Below are 22068 nucleotides of genomic sequence, written 5' to 3'. Positions count from 1 at the left end.
ATCAGTGCTGCTTTGGGCTTGCAATAGTACAGGATCTTTTTGTGATGTATAGGAACTTTTTTTCCTTTGGAGATATATTTTTGGTAGCACATATATTTTGGCAATGAACTTGAAGATTTGGGCTTACAAGCTGATATATTTTTTGATCGTAACTTGCAAAATTCTGGTAATGAACTTCGAAAATTTCCATTTCAGACCTATAGAATAACTTATGTAAGTTATTTTTCAATTGCACAACTGTATTACACTCTCCTTTATTTTTTCAACAAAACTTTTGTCTACTATATTAATCTATTTCTAAGCATGGTTAATTTCATCTAGTCCAACCGAAACTACCATGGGGAGGAGACATAGCTAGTAATTAATGATGGCCTGAAACTTGTATAAACTGTTCATTTCAAAAGTATGAAGACAAATGAACTTGCTAGGATGCTAATGACTGTTTGCTACAGGTCTTTTTAGAGCATCCTAGCAGATGTGCCATAAAAAAAATGTCATTTTAACACACCAAAAGCCTACTTTATTATTTTACCACATCATTTTATAATATAGCATTTATCAGATGTTCTATATTTTTACCACTTCATTTAAATATTATTTCTTAATTCTTTTTAATTCTTATTTTATTCTTTCTTTATTATTTGTTCTTGACGGTAATATTTGTTCCAAACAGTCATATTTTCAAATATTTTTATTCTAATGGTAACATTTTCAAACAATCCTTTTAATTCAACTGTCATATTTTAAAAAATCCATATTTTCTTAAGCATTTTTTAAAATTAAATTAAATTAAATTAAAAAAAAAAACATGTTTAACCTGTCAAGGCTCATATCAAAAGCCTAAAACATATGCAATCTAAAAGCCAACCTGTCAAGTTGAAGTTGTTTCAACTGAACTAAACTACCAATGTAGTCCATAGAAAACTTACACAAATAACTCATATCCAATAACATTAACTCACACAAAACCCATTGAATTAAACATAGTTGAGCTGGACACTTCCTTGATGACAAATGGTACTTAAATTTAATACAACAAAACAATTGGCTAATACTAAACTTAACACAACAAAACAACATAGCCAATGAGTTTTAATGGTAGCTTCATTAACAAAATGAAACAAATAAACCAAATCAAAAGTTTTAATGGCAACTCCATAAAGAAGAGGAGACAAATAAACAAAACCAAAAGTTTTCATGACTTTCCTTGTAATTGCCATAAATGTTCAACGAGATTCATTTGGAGTTGAGAATGAACTTCTTGATCCCTAATGCATTCATGAACTTGAATGAACTCCGAAAATTCATTTGTTGGCTCACGTGACATTGGTGTACATGAAATCTCATTAATTTGTTCATAATCTAAGTCCACTGCTTCAGCTTCATCTCGCTCATCTTCAATAATCATGTTATGAAGAATTATGCATGTTTTCATAATGTCTTGTAGTGTTTCATGATACAAAAACCGTGCAGGTCCACGTACAATTGCAAATCGTGCTTGAAGCACTCCTAATGCATGCTCTACGTCCTTCCTATATGCCTCCTGAGCTTTTGCAAATAATTTTCTTTTTGGTCCTAGTGGAGATGGGATTGTCTTCACAAATGTTAACCATTTTAGATATATGCCATCGGCAAGATAGTATCCCATTGTGTAATCATGACCGTTGATTAAGTAATTAACTACAGGAGCACGTCCTTGTGCAAGCTCATAAAATACATGAGACCATTCCACGTTAATATCATTATTTGCCCCAGGTAACCCAAAAAATGAGTGTTATATCCAAAGATCATATGAAGTCACTGCTTCCAAAATAATAGTTGGGTCACGAATATGACCACAATACATCCTTTTCCATGCAGTTGGACAATTTTTCAATTTTCAATGCATGCAATCAATACTTCCTAACATGCTTGGAAATCTATGGTTTTGGCCATGGGCTAACAATCTAGCGATGTCTTTATTGTTTGGTAACCTCAAGTAGTCCTCTGAAAAAATAGCAACCGTTGCTACAACAAATTTTTTCATACTGGTTATTACAGTGGTTTATGCTATTCTCACATATTCAACCATAAAATCAGCTGCTACTCCATAAGCAAGCATCCTAAGTGCAGCGGTCATCTTTTGAAGGGAAGATAGACCAAGCTTTTTGGCAACATTTCTTTTTTAGATAAAGTAAGGTTCATGAGCTTCTACCTTAGATAGGATTCAGAGAAAAAGAGAACGTCTCATTCGAAATCTCTTTCAAAATAATTTGGGGGGATATACAGGTTCTTCGGCAAAATAGTCATCATAAAGCCTTCTATGGCATGCCAAATGATTACGGTCGATATACTGACAATGTTTACATTGTGATTTCAAACCCGTGAGAAGTTTTATAATTATCTCATCTTCATCTGAGTCATCATTAAGCAATTTACGAAAAAAAGAACTACCCATAGAGATAAACTAAAAGAAAACATTGGAAAGCAATTATCAATATAGATGCAAGAAACATAATATGAAATGAAATCAATAACTTTAAAAGAAGGTTTGATTGTAATTAAGATGTTATTGCAGGTTTAATTGTCATTATATACTCAGTAAATTGGTGGAATGTGATTTCCTAAACCAATCCTCCATTTTAAGAGTGTTGAAAATTAACACATAAACAGGCTATGGATAGTAATATATATATATATATATATATGATACCAATATCTTTGTAAGGGTAAATTATGGTCCCTCTAGCATAGGCAAATTGACTTAACAGAAATATCATCCCCTAAGCCACAAAGCTTTGATGCAATCTAGTTATACGACCTTGTAAATGGGCAAGCTCCTCCTCCCATAAACTATTGATTTTAGATTGTAAATTTGGTTCAACACTATGATGCATAAAGTAATGTATAGGCTAAGACTGAAATGAAAACTCATAAGTTGAACAGGATTACTAGCTAAACCACAACTCAAGTAGGCTAATTAGACAATCTAAGCTTAGTTGAAATCCCTTAGTTCCAAAAAAAGCATAAAGTGCGGACATCACCTAATTCTTGATAAATGTTTCGGAGTTTAAGCGTTAGTGATCATAGAACATGTTTGACATACTGGCTTATTTTCATGCATGTCACGTAGAAAAGCTAGAAGGTACCACATATACACGTGACCTTATTTATGACTTATCTGCCAAACTATTTGTCACCACTATCTCACAGTCACATAAACAGCAGTAAACAACCACATAAACAGCTACCAGACTTCAGAAGCATATAACTGAAAACAAACTTTAGGCAACCAAAGAAACACATATACAGTAGTAAACAGCCATATAAACAGACTTTAGGCAGCCACATAAACAGTGGTAAACAGCCACATAAACAACCACATAAAGATTTGAGGTTTCAAACTGTATATACATGGCAATATCCCCCATTACTATCATCTAGCACACACATATATCTAATACTTACTACACAACCTTAACCAATGCCAAACTGCACACTACTGCAATGCACCACTGATACTACTACACTGCAGCAGTCACTAACACAACATACATCATATAACATACAACACCAAAGCAGAATCAGGACACTTACACACTGGCCTCTCAACCCAATCAGCAGCGTTAATAGCACAGCACCAGCATTAAGCATGACAGTAATATAAATTCTATAGTAGTATAGAATCAAATATAGAAAATACACGACATTTTATATAAGCTAAAATGTTAGGATTACTTAGATGGCAGTGGCCTACTAGAATTTACAACGAAATCACATAATAAAAGAGTCAAAACATTTTGCTAAGATCACAAAATACATATCAAGGCCTAAAATCAGCTACACCCAAAAAATGCCACAAAATACATATCAAGGCTAAGTTACTACCAAAATAAGGTTGAAACAAGACATCACCAACATCATCTTAACCCAATGAACGACTTAATCTTTGTTTTGAAAGGATTTCCTTTTTGAGTCCATCATAAAAAATTCTTTGGTCTTCGATCATGCCACTTGTGTCTAACATCATAATTCTTTCATTCTCTGTCAACTCTTGCAAGCGAACCTTTTCCACTTTGATATGTACTTTCTCTTTTTCTTGTGCACAACCTTTTTCAAGAATTTTCATTTTCTTTTTCAAATATTTCATTTTAACATCTTTCCCATCATCTTTTCTCTTTCGATTAGCCTTTTCAGCTTTTCTACCTATTGGCCTCTTGAAATCTATAATGTCATCAACCCCCCCCCCCCTCCTTGATCTATTGAATCTGGAGTTTGAGGCATTTCTTTTTTTTGAATCTTCCCTAGGCATAGTAGATACCCACTTTGGAAAGTCCTTCAACATTAGCCAACAATGTTCATATTGAAAAAAAGTAACCGTGAATTTCTTCAAACAATTCCCTTGCTTTCTCAATCTAAAAAAAATTAAATAAATATAACATAATTAGTTTCTTCAAACAATTCATTTGTGTTGTAAATCTAAAAAAATTAAAGACCATCGCAAAATTTATACCTTCTCATCAGCTGTTGTTCCACTTTCATTCTTTGCTTCAATTTTAGTTAAGAACCCACAAAATTTAACTGTTTCCCTATTAATTATTCCCCATCAGCTTGTTAGGGATGAAATACTACATGTAGAATCAATCTTGTGGTCCTTGAATTATTTTGCAACTTTGCCATAAAATGTTGTTTTATGTTGCTCATTACCATACACAGGATCGACATTGGTATTAAGCTATGCTGCTACAAATAGCTTGTCTTCCTCAGCACTGAAGTTGATACCATATGTTGATTTTTTCTTAGAAGTGGCAACTTCATCATTCAGTGGAGAATCTTCGACTAACAGGAGACCATTTTCAGATACACCGAAAAGTTCATCCTCAAGATTAATATTCCCCCATAAGACATCAGCAAACGATGAATAATGTCTTGAGTCCATGCTCTAAATAGATATGTAGATAAAAATAATTTAGGTATTCCAAAGAGAGCCCCCCAAAAATAAAAAATCAAATGCATATCTAAATGCACAAAAACAAGAATTATAGCAAATAATTTATATATATATATATATATATGGCTTTGTGAAATTGTGATTGATAGGTTCAACTTTAACACACACTCACACAAAGACACTTGTGAATCCATGCCTCACTCTTTATCATTCTAAATTTTAAATGTTGGAATTAGATCTTTGGTAAATATGGTTTTAGCCTAAATGTTGGAATTAATGAAACAAATACATAACACAGCTCATAGCACATATGAACTAAGAAGATAGAGAGAATAGAAGTAGACACCGAAATATCGAGAGAATCACAGAGAAGACAAAGAACTTACCTGTACGCAGTAGATGTAGAATGAATCGATGAAACCTTCAGAGAATTGGTGAAACTAAAATTGAACAGCGAATCGACGATACCGAGATTGAATAGCGAATCAGTGACTCTAAGATGAACTAAACCAATTCGGTGTATGAGATAGAACAGAGAGGAGATAGCGAACAAAAGGGGAAAAAAAACCGGTGAAGGAGATTTTATAGATTAGTGATGATGGAATTTGTGAGATGGTATAAAGGAAATCGGTGGTGACTCATGATTCATTAATGGGAAGAGAATAGAGCAAAAGGGAAGAGGGGAGAAGAAAGAGTATGAGAGAGTGGAGATAGAGGCAGTGAATCTGTGGCTGAAGGAGAAGATGAAAGAGATATTTTAATTGGAATGAGAGAGAAAGATGAATAAAAAAAGCAATAAACCATATGCCATTCTTTGTCCATACCGTGCCAAAATTGTAAGAGTACTATAGCATATTGCAAAAGTTTGACACATTTAGCACATCTGATAAAGCTCCATTTTTGGTGTTTGGTGTGCCAAATGTCAAATATTATAGCATTTAACATAAATACCACATCTACTGTGGATGCTCTTACTGTTACTCTTGCATGGCTCATTGCCCCTCATGTTGCGAAGGTATGTCAGATTAAGTGTTTTTTAAGTTTATTAAGATACAGTGCAAACATAATTCAGTTTATAGGGTTATTAGCTCATCTTATGTGTAGAAGTAATTAACTCTATGCTCAGGATTAAAGTACATGCACACTTGTTAGGCACCTTTTACCATTCAAAATAAACATGGCAGGTGATGGAAATGATAAGAAATGGATGAAATCACCTTTAAAAAAATAAAAATATAAACTGAAAGAAGAATCATTTGTCTATATTATCATGTCAATTCCTAATTGTGCTAGTTGGTGTTGCCATGTACTTTTGCCTCATAGAAAATCTTCTTATTTTGAAATAAGCTAAAGGTGCCAAATATTGTTGCTTCTTTCATTACCTTATATTTTTACTCATAAATTGAGAAGCTTGATCGCTTCTCCTGCTTCCTTCTTGCATCAAGCAATGCATTCTTCACCTCCAACACCTGCTTCTTTGCAAAAGAAACCCTTGTGAATTTTATCTTCAGTGTAAATTCTCCTTTTGTTGTATTGTTGTCATATCTTGTCTTAGATTTCTAAGAAAATGGAATCATGAGGTTATTTTCAATATCTCTCTCTTTCCAAGTCCATGTGTGAGTCAGAAACTGGAAGTAGAAACTTTACTGATGGGTCACCATCTGCAAGTCTTTGACTCTTAGTGTCAATGTCTCCATCCACTAACGTGCTGTCCATTTAACCTTTGGGTCAACCCTGTTGTAACCAGTACATAGAGGTAATAGTTAAATACTTAGTTTTTAGATTGTGTTTACAATATGAGATTTTTATACATGAGTTAAATGCTTAGTTTTTGGATTGTGTTTGTATGAGATTTTTATGCATGAGTTTCATGAAATGAGTTTTGCAATATTAACTATGTACAACTGCTGATATATATATATATATATATAACTGTTTTGTCAAAAAAAATAGACCACAAATATAAAAGAATCAAGCTTAACCATATGATAGCAAATAGAAAGCATGCATAGTAAGATTATATTGTAAGTTACACACATACATGTAGTGTTGTAAACACAATAAAATTAAGCAAATATTTTGAAAATATTCAATCCAACAGCGCCCTCAGAATAAGCAAGTGCTAGAACTAGTAAAGGTTAGTTGAATTCTCAATTAGTGACAAGTATAGTTCATGTGTGGCTTAATTGTATAAAACTCATGGGTTGATAGATAGAGGTAATATGATATTTTGTTGACTTTTACAGTAATAAGGGTGCTCATAATAATATGAATTCATTACTCAAAAAAGAAATTGGCTTAATAAAATAAAGTCGAAATGATTGATCTTTTATTATTTTATATGTGTATAAAATATATATATGGTTAAGTGCACATTATGATCAAGATTCAATTATTTATATGTCCATACACAAAGTCGAGGAGGTTGAGTATGAATATAAATTGTTTTTATCATATGCCAAATTTATGCAACTATTTATAGATTATGACAACTTTTAATATTGTTAATAACAGGTTGGTGATGGATTTTCACTTTTTCTGTGTACTACGATGGAGAGACGTATTATCATAAGTTGCATGGGTTGTTGTACCAAGGCTCAAACCAAAAGCAAAAATGTGTTAAGGTGAAGCGTGGGATAAGCCTTACGAACTTGCAACGAAGAATATTGAAGGCGATGGGGTTGGACCAGTCTAGGCATAACATTTCTATCGTGTATCGAGCACCTCAACCGGTTGTAGGCACCTAAGTTTTCTACAATTTACTACAGTTATTGGGTGACGCCAAAGTGAAGATGATGTGGGAAGTTGTTGAACAAATGGCAGTGAAAGGATTCGTTGTTTCGAAGCTCTATGTCATTGTTGAGCCCGCCATAGTAGAGGCTAGAGAAGGTTCACAACATACTGCTTTGGATGGAACTGTAGATGAGCACATCAACTCAATACCATTACAGTCTTATTAAGGGTGTGCAGAGAACACAAGAGATGGGTATGGCAATGAACCGTGGTAGACATTTCCCCATGTGAACTCAACTAAGGAGGAGGAAGGGCCCTAGGAAGTGCATGTAGGAGAGCATTTATCTCATGGTGAGCTGCATGGGGGCACATCCGAAAATGAAGATGATCACGGACTTGGTGATGATGCAACCCATATTGATGTTATTAAGGATGACTTCGAGGAGTTCCAAGATACCATGGGTGAACATGAGGATGTTGATCATATCAAAGATGTGGTTGTAGAAGAGAATAGAGACACATGCCCCGGTCCCGATCTTACGACGGAATGGTTCACCAAAAACACTTTGGATAATATGTTTAATCCATCACCGGTTATGCAAGAAGAAGTATCAAGTTGGATGCTTGGGGAGCAGCCAATGAAAGGGATAGAATTCGCGACTAAATTGGCAGTGTGACATGCGTTGACTTAGTCTGCAATGCGAGAGAATTTTAGCTTCAAAACTGAGCATTTAGACTTAGAGAGGCTTATGGTGAGTTGCGAGGATAATTCCTATCCATGATCAGTCCGTGCGATATGTTGCAAGGGAGACAACGTCTGGAAGATCACAAAATGCAAGGGCCCCCGCACGTGCGACAAAATTCAGAATGCTCATGATGGTTGGATGGTTGATTCGATGTTCCTAGCATACGTACTTGAGCACTATATACGAGAAGACCCTGCGTATAAGATAAAGAACTTATGCCACGTTGCTTTGGCAGACTTTAAACACGAAGTATCTCACTACAGGTATTCTTTAACTTGTTTTCAATACAATATAGAGACATCAGTCTTTTGTGAAGTATAAGCATGATATTTTTCCCAAAACCCATGAATACCTTATGTTATGAAAATTGAAATTGAAAAAAGAAAGAAAAAGAGGAATAAAGAGAAAGAAATATTATCTTCATCTTTTAACCTTACAAGTATTGATTTGTTTTCTTCAACTATAATTATTTAACTTGTATTTATTTCTAATGTAATCATTATGGTTCACATACAAGGTATGAGTTGCTAAAAAAAAGGCAGTTGCAGCTATATATGGGGATTTTAAGGAGTCTTATGCAGAGTTGTCGAGTTTTTTGGCAAGACTTAAGGATGCAAGTCTGGGTACAAAGTATAAGTTACTAGTGGACGATAATTATGAACGGGGAACCTATAGATTCAAGTCTGTACTTTGGGCATTTTGTCCATGTGTTGTTGGATTCAAGCACTGTAGGCCTGTGATTAGCATTGATGCAACTCACCTGTATGGAAAATATAAAGGGAAATTTATGATTACAATGACGATAGATGCTAATAATAAGATTTATCCACTAGCCTTCGTCGTTGTCGAGAATGAGAGCACAGAGACTTAGGGTTGGTTCTTGGCTTGTATAAGAAGGTATGTTATCGACTGGAGACACTTGTGTGTCATATCTAACAAACACCCTAGGATACAAGCTATCTTCAGAAACACTAATCGAGACTTTTTGCAGCCTCCCATGACTGAACATCGTCACTGCCTTCATCATCTATGCAGTAATGTCAACACTAGATGGAACAATGAAACTTTAAAAAATCTAGTATGGAGGGCAACAAGTGCTACCTAAGAGCGAAAGTTCAATGCCACATTTGATTTAATTGAGAATGTCAACCACGATGCGCATCAATATTTGAAGGATGTGCCTAAAGAGAAATAGGCTCTAATTTTTGACAACGGTTACCATTATGGGGCAATGACTACAAATGTCTTCGAGCGTTTCAATGGTCTTCTAAAAGGTGCTTGTAGCCTACTTATTACGGCAATGGTGAAATACATATGGTTCAAACTAAATGCTTACTTCGATGATCGTCGCAATAAAAGCATAGCGTAGTTGAATTCAGGAAAAAAATGGTGTAAATATGCCTTGGATATCTTCATGAGAAATAAGGCAAAGGCGGAGTATCACAGGGTGATGAGATTGAGCGCGCAACAACAATCATATCAAGTAGATACACCACATAATCCAAGGACTGTTGGACATGGGGATCACGCACATAGAGTTAATCTGCTGCAAAGAACTTGCACATGTCAGAAATGGAAACTGTACAAGATACCATGTTCACATGTCATTACAGTTTGTATTAGGTATCGACATGATGCATTGCAGTATATTGACCCGTGCTATAGCGTGGATGCACTATTCCGAAGCTATGCTCCCATTTTCTGTACGTTGAAAGATAGATTATCATGGTTGGATCCTAAAGAAACTCGAAGGATCCTCCCTAACCCCCGATTGATCCGAGAGAAAGGTCGCCCTGTCTCAACATGAATTAGGAATGAGATGGACGAGGGCAGGAAACGGTTGAGAACCACACCATGGAAGGAGGGGGGGAGGAAGGTGCAATGCAGGTTGTGTAACCAAGAGGGTCATAACCGAATAACATGCCCTAAGCAAAACGAGGTACTAACGAGTGGTGGTCTCACGAACTAAGTACGCTAAGTTTGAACCGTGGCATCCTTTTAAATGCAACTTGAAACAAAATGCATGATATATGCCATTAAATCAAAATGCATGCTATATGCCATTCAATTATGTATTTTTAAAACTTTAAGAAAAATTAGATAAAATTTTAAGGACCAAACATGATATTTATACTATAAGCTACTTTCCCTATAGGATGCATACAAAAAGTCATTAGCATTGCCATTTGGAGTATTAGAAGGAAAATAAATAAATAATAGTCTTTGAGATATCTTTTTTTCTCAATGAATTATTAAGCATATTTTTTTCTTTAAATTTTGCAAAGAACCAAAAAGACTTTTACACAAAAAAGCAAGATCTATTCACGTTTAGTATATTTCATACTTATATATGCATAAGCCAAAACAGAAGTCACCTTTGGTACAAACAACTTGAAATTAATTATTTAAACATTGTGTCAATGATGCATGGTTTTTCTGCTTCTGTTTAGTGCAAAGAATTATTACCAATCTGCTTACTACTTATGACAAAATCCTGGAAATGATTTTCCTTTTTGATATTACACATCACTGATGGATGATGGAATATGGATCTTTGTGTCCTCACAAAGTTAAACACTGTATTTTATACTCTTAGTGGTTGGTAGGTTTGGGATATAAAACTCATGATATTAAAGCTGCTCATTTCTTTGTCTATTAGGCAATGTTCCTCATTGGTTCACCTAAGATTAAACAATGCATTTTATCACCAACGAGTCTCAGCTCTTCCTTCTTTGGAGTCCCCAAGAGAGGTAATTTGCTTTTAGTAATTTTCTTTCTCATTAAATTTCTTACTAGTGCTTCTATCTGTCACCTATAGTTTGTTGCCTTTTGTTTTACACTTCTCGGTCCTCATATGCTTAATTAACTTTGGCCTTTTTCAGCATTCACCTTCTGAGAATCAACCATCAAAATTTGTACTAGGAGATTTTTCTTTGTCTAGTCCTTCAAGCCTACAAAATCTATCAATTATAGGGTTCTGATGGGATTTCATCAACTGTTTCCTTTTTCGTATTCTAAAAGTATTGTTACGAGATGTAATACTTTTCATCAATATACTAGTATGTAAAAAAATTTCCCTTTTTTTAATGCTGATTATAGAAGTTCTGATTTCTGACTTGTTCTAAATATTGCTATGATATGATCGGTTTTTAAATCTTAATTTACTGTTGTTTGTATGGAAAGAAACTTATGCATTAGTTGTTAAAAAAAGTGTTCTAAGCTTTTGAGTGAGGTTGCTTATTAGTGATTATGGTATTTTCTTTATGGACTGTTAACAATCTCCTTTCAATTCTTTATTTTGCTTTCACAATTCATCATTGAAGTTGCGGTAGCTATAATAAATCTGCCACATATTTACTTTTCATTCATACATGCAGTAGGTGTAATGCAGAAATGCATAGGGGCTTCTTTTGCTGTGTATTAGTTGTATAGCAATAGTACGTTTCTTGGTAATTCTTGATAGAGCTGCTGTGTAGCTATACAATAAGTAAGCTAGTCTTGATGACACATGCTACTTTAAGTTAAGTATTCAAAATAACAACTGTCCATTATTTTAATATTTAATTTTTATGTCCCTGGATTAATCCTCTGCAATGATTCAAATTGATTTGTATTTTGATTTTTTTTTACTTTTCTAAACATGATGTTTCATTACTTGGTAGCACTTTTATTTCAAATTTTGCCCAGAGACTTTCCTGAAAGCCAATATAGGTCATAGCAAGGAGTAGGTGGACTGCTTTATGCGGAAAATTTAAAGTGAAACATCTAGTGCATGGTCTCATGCTCTTTTTTGTTCACTTGGATGTCTAGTCTAGTTGTTTTATTTTCTTTCTTTCCTTTTTGGGGTCTCTTTTGGTAAGTTCAAGCTTTAGAAGCTGATTTTTTTTTTTTGGTTTCCCTTGTATACTTTTTTAAAGGGGTTTCTCTTGTGAACTTATCATATAGTAGCTATGTGCCATTTTCTTTTCTATGAATTTAATTTGCTTCTTCAGAAAAATAAAAATGAAAACATAATATATTACTGTGGACAGTATTAATTATTTTTGTAGGTTATTTTGGTAGGTTGTATACTTATCAAATACTAGCTAAGTTTTGTAAAATAAGGAAAAATGGATGTTGGATTCAAGACAATGGCTGCTAAATATTTCAAGACAGAACACTAGTGAGTAGTGATTGAGAATTAAGAGTCTAGCATAGGTGCTAAGAAGGCCCTAAAATTGACTGCAAATTGATAATGTTGTTCACAAATAATTGTATCTTGCCAAGTTCAATCGATGAATTAAGATTTTGCTACAAATGATTTTTATATCTTTTAGTATTAATTTGAAGTTAGTTGTACCAACTTTGAAATTGTTTGTTGCAAATCTACAATTGTTAAAATGGTGGTCACTTTGATTGTTTCAATATAAGCCATCTTTAGTTATGGAGGAAACCTTGTGCATTGTTTCATGGGTTTTGGCAATGTCTTGTGATTCTTGTCCATTCAGCAGATTCAACCCATTTGCATGAAGTTCTGGTTTCATTCACCAAAATCAACTTATCAAAAAAAAAAATGTTCACTAAAAAATCAAATGGATGTAAAGATTTTAAGAGTACAGCAATAAGCGAGAACTTCATGCAAATGGATGTAATTTGGACGTAAAGATTTTAAGTGCATGATTTTTACAATCCAGAAATTGGGGCCACATACAGATTGATACTCAAGTTTAATGCACTCAGGTACTGCTAACACAATACTCGAGTTTCATGGACTCGAGTATCAATGGGCATGATTTTGCAATCCTGGGGCCAATATAGATTGATACCCGAGTTTAATGGACTCGGGCATCGCTAACATAGTACTCGAGTTTCCTGGACTCGGGTATCAATGGGCATGATTTTGCACTCAAGAAATTGGGGCCAATACAGATTGATACCCGAGTTTAATGGACTCGGGTACCACACTATACAATACTCGAGCCCAAGAAACTCGAGTATAAAGTGGTATTTTTTAATCCCTAAATGCCATGTCAGCCAGTGCCACGGTGGAATAGAAAATAGAGAACTCGAGTACTAGAAAAAGTGGTAAATCCCCATTTAGTTCCAAAACAGTGTTTTTTTGCTACAAATTTTATAAAAGGGTGGTATTTGGCCATTTTCACCCTTGTTTGTTTCCTTTTCTTTCTTATAAAAAATTATTATAATAAATAAATCCTAATTTAATTTTAGGGAGGTTCTATATTTTCATAAACTATAAATTGTGGTTCATCCAAAAAAAAAAAAAAACTATAAATTGTAAATTAACTTTTGAATTTTTAAATTGTTTCAAATTAAATCCTCTCTTCTATCTTTCTGCCGCTAAACCACAAAGCTTCTTGAGTTGAAACAAATTTAAAATTCAGTATTTAATTTGTTATGTATAAAATTATTAGGTTTAATTTGAAAAATATCCCTAAATTATAGTTATGGGGTTGGAAAGTAGCCATCCTGTGAACTCGGGCCGATGAAGAAAGGTCAAAGAGACACCCTCGAAATAAGAACTAGGCCCAAATCCCACCATCGAGAAGCTTAAGCCTGAGAGGTGATAACCGAACTAGACCGACAACTAAGGTAATCCGAGAAAAGCCTAACCAAGAGGATATCAATAGATTTATCGAGGATGCAACTTCGGTCCCCATTCCCAAGGAGCATGAAGGAGACGATGCAGAGCCCAATGTAACAATCATCTCCGCATTAATTAAGTATTCCTACCCAATGTCAGCCTCATTAAATGATGAATGACTAGTCTGAACAGTAGAGATACCCCCTAAAAGTCTCCCTTCATAAGCAAGAAATGATGGGAAGGGTGTCTAATGGAACAAGTGCCCCCTTTGATCTAGCTAAGAAATGCAGCTGTAAAGGAGGCATGAGGAGAGGATAAAGGAGAAAATAGCCAACAAGATAGGGGGTCCAAAAAATTATAAAAGAATAGTAAGAGAGAGAAGAAGAGGGAACAAGAACTTGTATTTGTCTTTGATTCATACACCATACCTCAGGAAATAGATTTTCCTAATCAAAGTGTTTATTTTCAACCATCTTTGTATTCAATCATCTGCCTAATATTCCCACTGTATAATTTTACCCAATTTATCTAGAAATTGGTTGTGTTGATCAAGATCTCCTAACCAGTGTTTTTGACCCCCATAATAGTATTTAATTTATAACTCAAACAAATTAATAGGTTTGATAAAATGCTAAAGATGCTACTACTTTTATTAAATGTTAACAAATTGGTATAACAATAATTATGATTGATGTTATATCAACAATATAATTAAAACTCAGGTTTAGATTAGGATTGCTGGGGATTTGATTAAGTTCTTAGAAATATAGTGTTTGGATTGGCATTTTGGTTCTTTATGGTCAAAGACAACCCATTTGGATGGTTAGTATGCCACATGTCATTCATTCAAATAGAAATGAGAGAGAATGAGAGGAGAGATAGACTCCTTGTTGTCCTATTGGAAGAAACGGAAATAGTTGAGGTCATTACACAAGGCATAATAAGTTCAACTATTGAAAATCTTAAACCTGAAGCGTGTCTTGAAGGAATGTCCATTATAGTCAATCATGTGATTTATCCAGAACAAGCTTGGTGCCGCAACTAGATTATTTCAAGAAAGCTAAAATCAAAATAGGACAGTTTCAATGGGCCAAAGCCCACGATATGGGTACAGTGGGTAAAGCCTGCAAGGGTACAAACTAACAAATTAGAATCTGGACCATAGCTTCGATTGAATTTGTTTAGGCTCAAAGATCTTTTTTTCCTTCTTGGGCTGAATGGTTGAGTAAACTCGTAATGAATTGGGCCCAACGGCTAGTGCAGGTTCAAAGTTCAAATTTCATAGAAGGTAGGGCCAGCAGAGCGCACAAATTCCAATTTCTATAAAAACCCCTTTCTAACGGTTAGTTAGCGATAACCCAAAACCAATCTGTGTTTCAAAATTTGAATCTTCATCGAGAAGAAGAAGAAGAAGAAGAAGAAGAAGAAGAAAGAGTAAGTAATAGTAGCAGGCAGCGATGGAGGAGGGTCAGATTCAGATCGAGAGGTTGGATCCAGAGACGGAGTTTCTTCTCTCAAAGAGAAAGACTGGGAACGAGTGGGAACTTTTCAAAGAAAACGTGAGGCCCTTGAAGAGAGGCAGAAAGGTTCATCTCTTAAACGAAGCTCTCAAATCCCACAACGACAATCAACTCAAGAAATCTCTGCTTGAGAACCGAAGGTTTTATTTTCTTTCTTTCTTTCAATCTTGGACTATTTTTCTTTGAAATATTCTTTGATCAATTTTTGTGATTGATTTTCTTCATGTGGGGTTTTAGGAGGTTGATTGAGGCTATTGATGAGTATCAAGGAGATGATCCTCTACACCCATGGCTCGAGTGAGTACTCTCAACTAGATTTAATGCCTTCATTGATAAACATGGTTAAATTTAATTGAGGAACGTAAGTTACAACAACTAAGAAACTGTACTTAAGTTTTGCCATTTTCATATTGATATTCATGCATGATACTGGGTTCTTGTTTTCTGTACAAGTTATCCATGACTTTTTTCCTCCTGAACTTGTGGGTTTTTATTGCTAAAGTTGCACTATATTCGCTTCTTTTTTTTTAAAGAATTTATTCGAGCAAGCAGCTTTTCAAATGTTGTCACACATGCCCAAACTGATTAATGGTATCTTTGCTTCTTTTGCAAGGTGTATTAAGTGGGTTCAAGAAGCATTTCCAATGGGAGGAGACTACTCTGGACTGGTTGTGATATATGAACAATGTGTGCGCACTTTTTGGCATTCAGACCGCTATAAGGATGATTTACGCTACCTGAAAGTGTGGTTGGAATATGTGGGTTTTTTTTTTTTTACTTTCTAAAATTTTGTTTTAATTGTTCTCTTTTAATATGGTGCATGCGTCATCACGACTGTTGCCTATTTGGATTGATGTTTGAAAATGAAATGCTATTGCAGGCTGAAAATTGTGGTGATGCAGAAATCATATACAGTTTTCTAGAGGCAAATGAAATTGGGAAGACTCATGCTGTGTACTATATATCCTATGCTTCACACTTAGAATCCAAGAATAAGATGAAACTTGCCAATGAAATTTATAATCTTGGCATATCTAGGTAAGATTTGTTGTAATGTTCTATTATATATTCTGCTGTTTTTTGTTGTATTCGATCAGTAAATGTAACTGGAAAATGGTATTCATATGTGAAATGTAATTTATGTTTTTAATTGAAAAAGAAGTATTCGAAGAACAAGAAAAACGTGGCTGTAACTGTAACCTGTAAGCTTTGGTTGATGAGAACTCTTTGACCTTGGAATGAATTAAAAGATTTTGCTCATTGAGATCTCTTAATGCGTGTTCTTTTCAGAGTTAGTTTTTAATGTTTGCACAGTTTGTAGTGTTGTTTCATTGGTCTTTGAAATATTGTAGTGTGGTGTTAAGTTTCTAGTTGTTATTTGGTTAAGGCTTTATTAAACGTAAGGCCTTCACTAAGGGTCAAAACAATGTTTACATTATTGGGAGTGTGGTTTGTAATATTGCCTGCAATCTGCATCCTGCTACAAGATCTAATTTTGAGAAAAAATGTGCTCTTCCTCTCTCTCATGTTTGTTTTAGTACCTCATTTTTTTAGAGTTTGTGTTTTAAATGCATCACATTGGTAATGAGATTCTTGGAGATTGTTCTACACATATGTATTAACCTATAATACAAATGGAATCTGTAGTATGTGCACACTGAGTAGCCTTATTTGTCACTTATAAGTTATTTACATATGTTCTAACCATAATTTTATGCTGATTCTAATTTCTCAATTTCTTTCTTTGAGCCTTAGTTCAGTTTTTTATTCTCTCTCTCTCTCTCTTCTTTATTCATGCATTGCAGAAATACATCTCTGATTAATTTTTCCATTATATAGGAATGCTCAACCACTCGAAAAATTGAAGGATTCTTATAGGAAGTATTTTGCTCGCTCAATGAGAAGACCAAAACCAACAGATGTATGCTTGCAACTTTTCGTTAAGAACTTTAATATCACTTTTATTTTTTTAATAAACCATTAATTGTTCCATTTATCCTCATTTTTAGGAAGATACAGTGGAGAAGCGGTTACCAGGACGGAGTTTTGGAACAGTCCTCTCCAGAGGAGAAAATCGTAAGATCCATTGCTCTGATTTGCCTTCTTGAATTTCTGCATTCTACTTATAAAAAATATATGCTTTTTAAAACTCTCTCTAATGTTTCAGGAATGCAGACCACTGAGAACTCTGATCTTGTCAAGAAAAATGTTAGGCCAGATAGGTGAGCAATATGGAGTTATTTATTTACTTAATTTTTCTAGACAGAAACCTCAAAGCTTTCTAAAAATTTAATGATGAAAGTTGCTATAGGTAATAGGATCCCCAAACCATTGCAGAACTGGGCCTTTCATTCAAAGTTTGTTGTGATGTTATTACTTCTGGTAGTCAAAATTCATTGTTTTGGTCTGTTTAGAGCCTTATTTATTTGTTGATAAGTAATAGGGACGCAGCCGTACACTGGGAGTTTACAAAGGAAACCCCAAACAAAATAAGTGAAAAGGAAGAAAATAGAAGTACAAAAACAATTAACAACAGCTCGAAGTATCTGGGAATGCTAGAAAGTTCATAGTAGAAAAAATATGAGAAGTCGAAGTCCAATCATCTAGAATATTCAAAAAGAAGAACTTCTACTCACCAAATTTTGCTCCTTCCCCTCAAGACAATGAGCTTTCCTTTCTTTCCAAAGTAATAGTTTTCCATATCTCCCCATTGCTTCTCTTTCCAAAACGCCCCTTCCAACATGATTACATTTCCAAACTGGAGTAAAGCACAATTTTGTCTTAGAGTTTTGATTCTCATATTAATTGGTTGGCAGCTCACATGTTTTTAGTGAAACAAAATGCATTAAACTTACCCTTTACTTGGGTTGAAGCTCACCTTCCAGCTTTGAAAAGGGGAAGTTTCGATCAATGCAAGTTTCAGACTTAAGTTCTTTTAGGTATTCATTTTGTTTGTCTTTCTTCCATATGCAGAGTTATCATGTGCATGTTTGATGCCATTAATATAGACTAGTCCATTGATGTTTCTCCTCCTTAAAGTTGGATCGGATGATTTCATTCAATATGTCAATAAGACTTTCTAGATATGATTGATGGTAGCAAGTGTAAACTATACATTTTCATTTTTCCATTCTAAATTTTTTGCTCTGGTTCCATTTTATAGGGCTCATGCAACTCCGCTCACTATTTTCAAAGATATAAGCAATGTGGATCGTCAGCCAGATACATCAAAGACAGACTTGAATTCTTGGCGCACTCTTGGAGCTCGAGCAGAGAGAAATAAAGAAAATAATGCAATCCCTTCCAAGTGGACAACATACAAGGTTTACCATTCACCTTCTTCCCACTCTTCCCTTCAAACCTTAGACTTTTTCTTCCTTGCATCATTCTTATAGCATCTAAGTAACTCTAATTCTGCTTCTTTTAGGTTCCTCAGAAGCCTGGGTCTATAACAGGAGGAATAACTGCCAGTAGTATTGAGGTTTTTGTCGATGAAGAATGTGAAGAGTGAGTATCATTTTAAATTTTATTAAAAGCAACCATTATTAGATATATTAGCATTGTCACCCAATTATATCCTGCATTGCACTCTACTAAATATGTTTATTACAATCTTAGTTGTTTTGGTTTGTCCAAAGAATAAAAGATGTGAACACAGAATTTGAAGTCATTTGATTTTAAACATCATTTGTAATAATATGCAGCTGTTATGCTGATGTGTGTTGAAATTTGAAATGTTTTTAAGGGACATTTTAAAAATGAACACCAACACCAACGCCGTTTGTTTCAGTAGAATCAAGTGGAGTGTTACTGTATTAGTTAATGGTTTTTCATTTGACATGTAATCAAAGTGTCAATGCATTCTAGATCTTTTTCTCATTCTTCAAATTCTGTTCTGATAATGTGTTGTTCTTCTTATTATTGTTTTCAGAATTCATAAGAGGAATAATGAGGGTGGTGATAAGTCTTCGATGTTGCAACTTAGGCATGGGGATGGCCAAGACCTTAAAAAGTAAGCAATCTACTAGAGAATATATGTTGCTGTCTATTTCAGTATCCTGGCAATCTCTTAAGTGATAGTGTGATACTTATATCAGCCTTTTACTATTTTAATTGTGCAGGGAAACGGAGCTACTGAGGGAGAATCCATTACGTAATTTCCCTCCAAACAGCCTTCCGAGATGATTTTCAATCATTTGTGGTTTTGCTTCTTGCAGTGTTGTATGATTTCATGTGTGAGGGGTCAGCTTTTATCTCCAAAGCCTGATCTATTCTTATCCATTTCTTTCATTCAATTTGAACTATAAATTTGGATTGATTAGTTTTCTTTTTCTTTTTTTTCCCCTCTTAAACACTGTTGCATTGTTGAGCAAGCACGCTGTTTTTGCTCAATTCACATTCTTTCTTGAATGATTCAATTTGAAATATAAATTTGGATTGCTCCTGCTGTCCTGCAACCTCTTCCTCTATTCATTCACAAGTTAGTTATACTGCCCTTATTGGATTTTGACCTAGGTAGTTATTGGAAGTCTTGTCCGACATTTTTAGAAATCTTCCATTTGAACACTGGGCACGAGAAAATAATGCTACTTCCAAATTTGTTTGAATGGGTAAATAAATTAGGTCATGCTACTGTCGAGCATGCTTGCTAGAAAAATTTAGGAGCACTACCACTAGGCCTTGTTAAGGATTAGCATATCATGTCCCTCAAACCCATCCAAATATGCCCCAACACATTTAGTTCATGTTATTTAGCTTTGGTTGAATCGCTATCCCAACTATGTCTTGTTAGGCTGTATCATTCATGGCCACAGACAACATGCTACAATTGAGTACATTTTTCAAAGAGGATTGTAGGCTTTCGGCAACATAAATATCAAAGACATCTTAGCATAAATTAAGCCGACATATATACATAAATGTGTCTCATATTCATCTAATCTAAAATATTGAAGGGATCTGATACTTTGCTTGTTATCAAAGTGCCAAATGACATTTGCCTAATTTAAAGTAACGAAGGAGTCTGATATTTACTTTGCTTGCTATCAAAGTGCCAAATGACATATTTTTTTCTTTACTCGCTATCATAGTGTTAGAGGTGAGATCACTCGAGTGACTGCTTTAGATGGGCATGCTAACAATACTTCTTCACAAAGGAAGAAGGAACCCAAAAAGGTGAAAAATGTGTCACAATAATTATCAAAACGAATATGAATCAGGTGCTTATAACATTTACGAATAATCAGGTTCCAATTGTACTATATGGTAAACCATAAACATATAATCCAGATGTTCAAGCAGTGCTTTAAGACCATTGTAACTCAACGGATACACACAAAATCAGCCTTTTTTTTATGATTTCTTTTTTACTTTTTTTTATCAAGCTTATACTGCAACATAAGTATTTTGTAAATCATTTTTCAATTAGCGCCAGCATGTGAGATCCTCACTCTAGTTCTTTTTTTTTTTTTTTTTTTTTGATCTGTCACTCTAGTTCTATTGAGGGTAAAGTGATTATGACAATGTATTTTTAAGACAAGTATGCAATAGGGTAGCCGTTACTCATTAGGTCATGCTACTGTCGAGCATGCTTGCTAGAAAAATTTAGGAGCACTACCACTAGGCCTTGTTAAGGATTAGCATATCATGTCCCTCAAACCCATCCAAATATGCCCCAACACATTTAGTTCATGTTATTTAGCTTTGGTTGAATCGCTATCCCAACTATGTCTTGTTAGGCTGTATCATTCATGGCCACAGACAACATGCTACAATTGAGTACATTTTTCAAAGAGGATTGTAGGCTTTCGGCAACATAAATATCAAAGACATCTTAGCATAAATTAAGCCGACATATATACATAAATGTGTCTCATATTCATCTAATCTAAAATATTGAAGGGATCTGATACTTTGCTTGTTATCAAAGTGCCAAATGACATTTGCCTAATTTAAAGTAACGAAGGAGTCTGATATTTACTTTGCTTGCTATCAAAGTGCCAAATGACATATTTTTTTCTTTACTCGCTATCATAGTGTTAGAGGTGAGATCACTCGAGTGACTGCTTTAGATGGGCATGCTAACAATACTTCTTCACAAAGGAAGAAGGAACCCAAAAAGGTGATAAATGTGTCACAATAATTATCAAAACGAATATGAATCAGGTGCTTATAACATTTACGAATAATCAGGTTCCAATTGTACTATATGGTAAACCATAAACATATAATCCAGATGTTCAAGCAGTGCTTTAAGACCATTGTAACTCAACGGATACACACAAAATCAGCCTTTTTTTTATGATTTCTTTTTTACTTTTTTTTATCAAGCTTATACTGCAACATAAGTATTTTGTAAATCATTTTTCAATTAGCGCCAGCATGTGAGATCCTCACTCTAGTTCTTTTTTTTTTTTTTTTTTTTGATCTGTCACTCTAGTTCTATTGAGGGTAAAGTGATTATGACAATGTATTTTTAAGACAAGTATGCAATAGGGTAGCCGTTACTCTCTACTCTCTAGGATATTGTTTACATTGTCACTCTAAATATAGAACTAT

At 34.4% G+C, this 22068-nt stretch overlaps 2 protein-coding genes across 2 annotated transcripts; one reads left to right on the top strand and one right to left on the bottom strand.

Moving 5' to 3' along the window:
• Window positions 1-1195: 1195 nt before the first annotated feature.
• Window positions 1196-1648, bottom strand: LOC112029978 (uncharacterized). Its single transcript, XM_024062659.2, has one exon. The coding sequence runs from the start codon at window positions 1646-1648 to the stop codon at window positions 1196-1198; it is 453 nt and encodes a 150-aa protein (XP_023918427.2).
• A 13672-nt stretch (window positions 1649-15320) lies between these two features.
• Window positions 15321-19957, top strand: LOC112029985 (mitotic spindle checkpoint protein BUBR1). The gene is made up of 11 exons (XM_024062665.2): window positions 15321-15650; window positions 15748-15807; window positions 16124-16268; window positions 16391-16548; window positions 17350-17431; window positions 17520-17586; window positions 17678-17732; window positions 18674-18833; window positions 18938-19017; window positions 19442-19522; window positions 19632-19957. The coding sequence occupies exons 1-11, from the start codon at window positions 15448-15450 to the stop codon at window positions 19693-19695; spliced, it is 1155 nt and encodes a 384-aa protein (XP_023918433.1). The 5' UTR covers window positions 15321-15447; the 3' UTR covers window positions 19696-19957.
• Window positions 19958-22068: the final 2111 nt, after the last annotated feature.

This window comes from Quercus suber, unplaced genomic scaffold (assembly GCF_002906115.3).
Source record: "Quercus suber isolate HL8 unplaced genomic scaffold, Cork oak 2.0 scaffold_76, whole genome shotgun sequence".
In the NCBI taxonomy this organism is placed as follows: Eukaryota; Viridiplantae; Streptophyta; class Magnoliopsida; order Fagales; family Fagaceae; genus Quercus; species Quercus suber.
The sequence above is the reverse complement of the archived record's forward strand: the minus strand, read 5'-3'. Positions and strand labels throughout refer to the sequence as shown.

Bases quoted from the DNA above. Each gene is read 5' to 3' on its own strand.
- LOC112029978 (XM_024062659.2), bottom strand. From the start codon at position 1,648: ATGGGATACTATCTTGCCGATGGCATATATCTAAAATGGTTAACATTT.
- LOC112029985 (XM_024062665.2), top strand. From the start codon at position 15,448: ATGGAGGAGGGTCAGATTCAGATCGAGAGGTTGGATCCAGAGACGGAG. The intron at 16,269-16,390 runs GTGGGTTTTTTT...ATGCTATTGCAG, and splicing joins TGAAAGTGTGGTTGGAATAT to GCTGAAAATTGTGGTGATGC. The intron at 17,432-17,519 runs GTATGCTTGCAA...CCTCATTTTTAG, and splicing joins GAAGACCAAAACCAACAGAT to GAAGATACAGTGGAGAAGCG.